General features: G+C 48.9%; 1 protein-coding gene across 1 annotated transcript; it reads left to right on the forward strand.

The window, feature by feature from the left end:
- The first annotated feature begins 727 nt into the window (after positions 1–727).
- Positions 728–4,240, forward strand: LOC112832245 (tubulin alpha-1B chain). Its single transcript, XM_025882805.2, is given in 5 exon segments — positions 728–878; positions 2,244–2,466; positions 2,637–2,785; positions 3,079–3,225; positions 3,227–4,240. Coding segments are annotated over 5 exon segments (1,356 nt in total). The 5' UTR covers positions 728–875; the 3' UTR covers positions 4,061–4,240.
- Positions 4,241–9,186: the final 4,946 nt, after the last annotated feature.

Genomic DNA, 9,186 nt, shown 5'->3' on the forward strand with positions numbered 1-9,186 from the left:
CAGTGTCAATTTCCTCACTACCCAAGTTTCTGTCCTCACTTCTACAATTCAGCTGCCAAATTTGAAATGTATCTTTGAATCTCCCTTTTTAAAAGCCCCTGGGACTGTTCCATAAAGTTACTGGTTGTATCTAAAAATGGGGCCTAGCAGGCCCTTTTAACAGCTTCGATGTTCAATGCTTAGGTACTACTCTTTGAATGACTGAAATACTTTTGCTTCCAACATCTGGCACCTTAGTTTAACGCACAAGTCATTACAATAAGCCAAATAAAACTAGTCTGTTTTCTAAACCTTGCATCCTCCACATTATCAGGTAAGTACTGAGAAAAGAAAAAGACAAAACTCACTGACAGATTGTGGCAACATGAAAATAATCAGCTGAGCTATCCGGACCAGAAATTTCTGCATCTCATGGTGCTTCATCTTTAAAACTGTACAGAAGTCTTAAGTCTTAGGGTTCGTCCAAATTAAGGCAAGCCTGCTTTCCCGTTCCCATGTTGGTTGCTTTCCGAACCTGCGCCCGCCCCCGCCCAGGCCCTGGCGGCCATGCGCCGCAGACTGCAGCACCCGAGCTCGCTGTCCGCAGGCGCGGCGGACCCCGCCCCACAGGGCCGGCGCGGGGAGGGGGCTTTGGGCCAGGAGCCCGCCTCTGCGGCGGCCGAGCCGGGCGCCGAATGGGCGCGCCGGGCCGGAGGAGGGGCCCGCGGCCGTGGCACCGCCTGGGCCCGCCCGCCCCTCCCCGGACCGCTACTTAAGTAGCTCCGGCACCGCCCCTGCCTCAGTGCGTTACTTACCTCGACTCTTAGCTTGTCGGGGACGGTAACCGGGACCCGGTGTCTGCTCCTGTCGCCTGCGCCTGCTAACCCGTAGCCACCATGGTAAGTGAGCCCCTCAGGACGCCGCCCTCGCTCTGGAAAACGGGAAAAGCGAGCCGGGCGGTCTTGAGGGGGCCGTTAGCCAGGGATCAGCGCTCTGGTTTTGGAAGGCGAAAAGCGAGGTTAGAGGCGAGGGTTGTAGTAGTTAGAATGGTTGGGGCCCGGGAGGGAGGCCGCCGCGTTTTCTTCTCGGACTCTGGGAGGGCATCGCCGGACGGCGGCTCCCCAGACTGTGATTGGGGCTCTCAATTAGCCCTTACCTCTTGGGCGCGGCGACCCGAGACCCTACAGTCTTTTCCCGCGCCTTCCCATCCCCCTTTCCTTCCTCCGCTTTTGGCGGGCGCGCGCGCGCGCGCGGTCTCTCCACGCCCTCACTTCCTCCTCTGCCAGAAACGCGGAGGCGGGAAGGAACCCGACACAAAGGCGCAGGCGCAACCGTTACCTTCCCGCCAGGGAGCGGCGGGAGACCGCCTTTGCCGTCTGCGCGTGCGCGCCGGGTGCTGCGGGCCTACCACCGTAGGGCGTGTCTTCTGTTAGCCTGAGTCGCGGGGAGGGGGGGTGTTTTTTAACTAGAACAATAAGGTGAATGTGGAGAACGGCTCCTTGTCACTGTCCCGCACTACGCCAGAGTATTAGGACAATTAGCTCCCAACAGCTTCTAGAAGCCATCTGTCCTTCCTTGGTCTAAGTGAGGAATGCACATAGGAGCAGGTGGTGGCAATGACGGATTTTGAGGGAACGGAAATCGGATCTTGGTCCAGATCTGGGCCGCCGTTAATCCCCTGCTGTGCCCTGACAGGTGTGAAGGTGCTGGGCTGAGCCCAACGCCTGGGGGAGCCGAAGATGGTTGGCCATGGCAGGCGCCTCTGCAGACGTGGCTGTTGCGTGTCTCTGCAGCTGCGCGGCCCCGGTGGCCGCAGAGGGGCGCGGGTGCGCGCACACCCTGAATTGCTCATTCATCCTGTGCCGCAAAGCCCCGCCCTTTGTCCCTGCGGCCAGACATTTCCTCTGCACTGTTCTGGCCACGTGCTTCCTGCGATGGTAGCTGCCCGGAAATCTGGCCACCTAGTCTAAAATGGAATTCTGAGGCCTGAGCACTGGATGAATACCCTCCCTATCTTCGTCTTCCAAAGGAGGAAGCTGTGACTAAGCGCTCTTGTTCTGGAAAAAGACCTTCCCAATTTAGATAGGGAAAAGAAATTCATTAAAAGCCATGATATCAAAGTATACGGAGTCTCCCCTGGAAGAGTATTACATTTTAAATAGTTTTAGAAGGGGAAGTTTGTAAGATTGTTTACATAAATTATTTTGTTCTGCTTTACAGTCATTAGATTAATACTGATTTTGTTTTTTTCTATTCTTCCACAGCGTGAGTGCATCTCCATCCACGTGGGCCAGGCTGGTGTCCAGATCGGCAATGCCTGCTGGGAGCTCTATTGCCTGGAACACGGCATCCAGCCCGATGGCCAGATGCCAAGTGACAAGACCATCGGGGGAGGAGATGACTCCTTCAACACCTTCTTCAGTGAGACGGGCGCCGGCAAGCATGTGCCCAGGGCCGTGTTTGTAGACCTGGAACCCACGGTCATTGGTGAGTTGGCCTCGGTGACCCCAGTGAGCTCCCGGGGCCAGACAGTGGCGGCCGGGGGGCGGGGGTGTCTGGGACAGGAGGTCCGTCTTGAGGCTCCGTGGACACCCTGGGGTCGAGCGGGCTTGTGCAGGGGGTGAGTGAGGGGTGGCTGCTCTGTTTGCCTTTTGCAGATGAAGTTCGCACCGGCACCTACCGGCAGCTCTTCCACCCTGAGCAGCTCATCACCGGCAAGGAGGACGCTGCCAACAACTACGCCCGAGGGCACTACACCATCGGCAAGGAGATCATTGACCTTGTCTTGGACCGCATTCGGAAGCTGGTAGGTTTATTCTCAAGAATAAAGTAAATAATGATCCTAAGGAAGACATTGGAAATACGTTCTTTTCATCTTAAACACAGAACTGAAATGTAATAGAGTGAGGTAAACTATTCTGTTATAGTTTTTAAAAAAAATCCAATTAAAGCTTTATTTGGTGTCATTTTATAGATATTAGTGAAGCTATTTTTAACTAAATGCTTAATAAGATCTGTATTCCTGGAATTATATGAAAAGTGAAAATATATTGCAAAGAGCAGTAATAATATGTTTCCTCTCTTCCTTTTTTCTAACAGGCTGACCAGTGCACAGGTCTTCAGGGCTTCTTGGTTTTCCACAGCTTTGGAGGGGGAACTGGTTCCGGGTTCACCTCCCTGCTGATGGAACGTCTCTCTGTCGATTACGGCAAGAAGTCCAAGCTGGAGTTCTCCATTTACCCAGCCCCCCCAGGTTTCCACAGCTGTAGTTGAGCCCTACAACTCCATCCTCACTACCCACACCACCCTGGAGCACTCTGATTGTGCCTTCATGGTAGACAATGAGGCCATCTATGACATCTGTCGTAGAAACCTCGATATTGAACGCCCAACCTACACTAACCTTAACCGCCTTATTAGCCAGATTGTGTCCTCCATCACTGCCTCCCTCCGATTTGATGGAGCCCTGAATGTCGATCTGACAGAATTCCAGACCAACCTGGTGCCCTATCCCCGCATCCACTTCCCTCTGGCCACCTACGCCCCCGTCATCTCTGCTGAGAAAGCCTACCACGAACAGCTTTCTGTAGCAGAGATCACCAACGCATGCTTTGAGCCGGCCAATCAGATGGTGAAATGTGACCCTCGGCACGGTAAATACATGGCCTGCTGCCTGTTGTACCGTGGCGACGTGGTTCCCAAAGATGTCAATGCTGCCATTGCCACCATCAAGACCAAGCGCAGCATCCAGTTTGTGGACTGGTGCCCCACTGGCTTCAAAGTGGGCATTAATTACCAGCCTCCCACTGTGGTGCCCGGTGGAGACCTGGCCAAGGTGCAGCGGGCCGTGTGCATGCTGAGCAACACCACAGCCATCGCTGAGGCCTGGGCTCGCCTGGACCACAAGTTCGACCTGATGTATGCCAAGCGTGCCTTTGTTCACTGGTATGTGGGGGAGGGCATGGAGGAAGGAGAGTTTTCTGAGGCCCGTGAGGACATGGCTGCCCTGGAGAAGGATTATGAGGAGGTTGGTGTGGATTCTGTTGAAGGAGAGGGTGAAGAAGAAGGAGAGGAATACTAATTACCATTCCTTTCAGCCCTGCAGCATGCCACACTCAGAACTTTAGCTTCAACATTAGCTGACAGGCATTAAAGCTTTCTGATTAGATTGTCTTCACTTTTAACTGTGATCATGTCTTCTCCGTGTGTACCTGTTGCATTTTTCCATCATGTCTCAAAAGTAAAGGCTATAAGAAAGAAAGTTTGACTTCTGTGCTTTTTCTAAATTGCTTTCTCCAATTCAGGATCTACTACCACTCATCTATATCTGGAAGATAGCAGGGTGCTAATATCAAGGATCCCATTTCTTGTGTAGCCACCTCTGGGAAAAGGGAGTACACTGGACTAGAAAAGCAGGAGAGCTCGATTCTGACTGATCTGCTAATATCACCTCAACCAGTGTTAGAATCTACATCAAACAGAGCTTAGAAAAATGTTAGTCCAGAGCTAATCTAGCTTTTGAAATTATTGGCTAATTACTAATGACTTAGGTATAGGAAGTTTTGAATGTCCTACAAATTCATGACTGCTGCTTAAACAAGTTTGCTAACCTATCAATGTAACTAAAAATTTCAGAATGACCCTTCTACAGGAAAACAGATGACTAGAGAAATTTTTGAGCATGGTGAGGTAAAAGCTGTTTCCAACCCTATCATAAGTTGCAGGATCATAATTCCTGCTGATGAACAAAAATCCTAATAGTAAACCAAATAAGCAGCTGTGGGTTAAAAAAAAAAAAAGGCCATGGATATTTGTGGAAGAGCACTGATTTAAGAGAGGGTGAAGTGGCAACATTTGTACAGGTTAGGATAAGAGTTTACAATTTAGGGCACTTAGCATAGTTTACATTGTTTCAAGAATAGAATTTGGGGGGCGCCTAGGTGGCTCAGTTGTTAAGCGTCTGCCTTTGGCTCAGGTCATGATCCCAGGGTCCTGGGTTCGGGCTCCCAGCTGCACGAGAAGCCTGCTTCTTCCTCTCCCACTCCCCTTGCTGTGTTCCCTCTCTGTGTCTCTGTCAAATAAAATCTTAAAGTAGAATTTGCCTGCATCTAAAGGACTATGTAGGAGATAGGCAAACAGGATGCAAATAGTGCTTTACTGCAGAGAAAATGTATATTTGAAATTCAGAAAGTACAGGGACTATTAAGGCCTGAAGATGTTGATCCTTGGTTTAAAGAAATTAGGGAATACCAAAGTTTTCCCTTTTTTTTTTCTTACAAATTTACAAAATAGTTAATTGGCTCCTATTCTCAGATATTTCAGAGAAAGCTCTGTTGGGTGGTGCTGCAGGCTGAGCACAGAAACACAAATGGAGCCACCACAGGTCCTGGGGGAAGGCAGATGCCATGGCTGTAAAGTGCTATGGGGAACCTTAAACTGAATTAGTGACCAAATGGGGATTGAAGGTTTTGAATTAGTGCTAAACTGGAAGGAAGTCGGTCTTGAGAGATGTCTGAAAAACTCTCTGATGTGTCTCTTCTGTAAAACGAGGGAAAGGTAGCCAGGCTAGAGCCTGGGAAACAGCGGCAAAGTAATGCAGAGAAGAGCTTGCTTTTCAGGGAAATGTCCTGGGTGACCTAAAATTAGGGAAGCACACAGTGTACAGTGTGCCATGTGCTTTTTTGCAGAATTCTGAGGCACAAGGCAGGGACAGGATCAAGAAGCAAGCGTAAGATTTTATTTATTTGACATGGGGCCAGGGGGCAGGGAGCAAGCACAAGCAGGGGGAGAAGCAGGCAGAGGGAGAGGGAGAAGCAGGCTCCCCACTGAGCAGGGAGCCTGATGTGGGGCTCTATCCCAGGACCCTGGGATCATGACCCGAGCCAAAGGCAGTCCCTTAACTGACAGCCACCCAGGCACCCCTGATGTTTTATTTTGGTTGGCTTTTATGTGTTGGGGTAGGGGGTGTTGTATTTTTAAGAAGATTAATCTGTAGTAAACAAAGCAAAATAAGGTGACAGGCTGGTGCTAGTTACATAGTTGTTTGCAATTTTATTACCTGTTGTCACATAACAAATTGCCCCAAGATCTATGTGTATTACCTCACCTTTAGCTGGCTAGTTCTGTCTTGGGATTTCTCATAAGGTTGCAGTCAAGATGTTGACTGAGGCTACAGTTCCCTGTGTGCTTCACTGGGACTGAGGGATTCACTTCCCAAGGTGGTTCACCTACCTGCCTTGCAAGTTAGTGCTGGTTGTTGGCAGGTGGCCTCAGTTCACACGTGGACCTCTCTCCAATAGGGCTCCTTGCGCGTCTTCAGAGCATGGGGACAGCCTTCCCCCAGAGTGAGTGATCCAAGAGAGGGCAAGTTGGAAACTGCAATGCTGTGACTTAGTCTTGCAAGTCACACTTTCTCATTTCTACAATATACCATTTGTTACACATGTCAAACCTGTTTAAATCTGGGAGAAAACTATAGGAGGCAAGAATCAGTGGGAGTTACATACAAACCCCTAAGGTTTAATGTTTCTAAAGGATAGAACAATATCTTTTATATTATCCTTTTTTCCCCAGTATGATTGATATATTTCATTTTTTAAAAGGGGGGAAACCTGGGTGCCTGGCTGGCTCAGTCAGAGGAGCATGCGACTCGATCTCTGGGTTGTGAGTTTGAGCCCCACATTGGGTATAGAGATTACTTAAAAATAAAATCTTTTAAAAAGGGGGGAGGAAACCTGTAATTTAGAAAGGTTTTCTAGGGGCGCCTGGGTGTCTCAGTCGTTAAGCGTCTGCCTTCGGCTCAGGTCATGTTCCCAGGTTCCTGGAATCGAGCCCCGCATCGGGCTCCCTCTCCCACTCCCCCTGCTTGTGTTCCCTCTCTTGCTGTGTCTCTCTCTGTCAAATAAATAAAATCTTTAAAAAAAGAAGAAAAAACCTTTTCTATTTTCTACAGTTCAAACTCAAATTTCAACATTTGTGATGGTTTTAATCTAAGCTATCCTTTAGAATAGACACCTCCTATCTACCTTCTTCCTGAACTATCCAGTCCTCTTTATACTCTAATTATTTGGTTATTGATCCAACTGGCTGCCTGAATTCAGTATTCCCTCTGTCCCCTCTGTTCCTAATCGTCTTGTATGCAACATGACGGTTAGTAGTTACTAATAGTCAAAACCTTTGGTGACATGAAATACCAAGTGTGGGACTGGGGTGGAGAGGAAGGGGCTGCCTATAATGAAATGCCATGAAGCATTCCTCTGGGGGGCACTGGGGTCTGATTATATCTCTGCCCTGGCAGCAAGCACAATTCCTGGTAATGATTATGGCCCACAGACTGCTCTATTGGAGGTAAAAATAAGGATTATTTATTTCCCTCTTAGGACAGATTATTCAAACAAACATCAAACCCTCAATTTGAGGGTTTGGTAAAACATACTCACTCTCTTTGCAGGCCCAGGTCTCTTTAAGCACCTTCTGAGTTGAGTTTCAGGGTAGAGAGGCCTAGGAAACAGAGACACTTGACTTTTTGTTCTGTCATTAGTCAGGCTCTCTTAACCTCCTAGGCCTATTATCCCTTTTTTCTTTTTTCTTTTTTTTAAGATTTTATTCATTTGACCGAGAGAGACACAGCAAGAGAGGGAACACAAGCAGGGGGAGTGGAAGAGGGAGAAGCCGGATCCCCGCAGAGCAGGGAGCCCGAAATGGGGCTCGATCCCAGGACCCTGGGATCATGACCTGAGCCGAAGGCAGATGCCTAATGACTGAGCCACCCAGGCACCCCTTATTTTTTTTTTTTTAAGATTTTATTTATTTATTTGACAGAGACACAGCGAGAGAGGGAACACAAGCAGGGAGGGTGGGAGAGGAAGAAGCAGGCTTCCCGTGGAGCAGGGAGCCGGAAATGGGGCTTGATCCCAGGAACCTGGGAACATGACCTGAGCCGAAGGCAGACACTTAAATGACTGAGCCTCCCAGGAGCGCCCCCAAAGGCAGATGCTTAATGACTGAGCCATCTAAGCACCCTGGCCTATCTTCCCTTTTGCACTCCAGATTCCCATTCTGCCTTTCTCAGAGAGGGTGGTGAATAGGAAAATCAAGTCTGGAAGGACTTGGTTTAGCAGCAATGTGCATCTAAGCTTAGGAGATGAGGGACAGGGCACCACAGGACTTGACAGCTCTACTCAGTGAGACACCAAAGCCACTGCCAAGGAAAAATGAGCCATTTATTTAGAAAAGAAATAGAGATAAGTAAAACCCAAGGAGAGTTTACTTAGAGGTGGCGAGGATGAGGATGATGATGATGATAATTAACCTTAGTACATCAGGACTTTCAATTTACATCCACCCATCTGTTTTTAAAAAACACCAGAATGCTTAAATGCCTTTACAATGCAGCATTCTTTTTTTTTAATTTTTTTAAGATTTTATCTATTTATTTGACAGAGACACAGCGAGAGAGGGAACACAAGCAGGGGGAATGGGAGAGGGAGAAGCAGGCTTCCTGTGGAGCAGGGAGCCCAATGCGGGGCTCGAACCCAGGACCCTGGGATCCTGACCTGAGCCGAAGGCAGACGCTTAACGACTGAGCCACCCAGGTGCCCCAACAATGCATCATTCTTAACTTCCTTGAGGTGACCTTAAAATGAAAGGAGCCCAGTGCCTCATTTTTTTTTTTTTAACAAATGACAGATTTAATTGGCAGGGAAGAAGGGAAGTGATACTACAGCCCTGTGTCCTGCCTTGTAGGACCAAGGGCCTTAAATATTGCTTGCCAAAAGATCAGAAGGAATAGGGAGTCTTTCAGCCCTATGGAGGGCCAGGTACATGCTCAGATTAAGAGGCTTGAATGAGAGAGAAGAGAGATGGCATTTTCCCCTCCTGATCCCATCAAATTCCTGGCAAATTCCTTAATGCCCTGCAGATGGCACCACTGACAACGAGTTCTCTGCCCAGAAGAGCAGAGCTCAGATTTGTGAACTCTGCCCTGTCACCTTGGAGCTGAGCCTAAAAGATACATAACAACAGGAAGTAACTGACTTGGCATCTCTGGCTTGTCGGTTTTTGGTTTTTTGTGGTTGTTGTTGTTCTGTCCATTCCTAAAGGCAGCTAGGCCTCATGGTAGGCCATTATGACTCCGGCAGCCACAGGATTTAGGAACTCCCATACCCAAGCTCTTAGCTGCAGCTCCTGCCTCAAGGGTCCTCCCCA

Source organism: Callorhinus ursinus, unplaced genomic scaffold, assembly GCF_003265705.2.
Source record: "Callorhinus ursinus isolate GAN/ISIS: 27379988/994484 unplaced genomic scaffold, GSC_fseal_2.0 scaffold44, whole genome shotgun sequence".
NCBI lineage: Eukaryota > Metazoa > Chordata > Mammalia > Carnivora > Otariidae > Callorhinus > Callorhinus ursinus.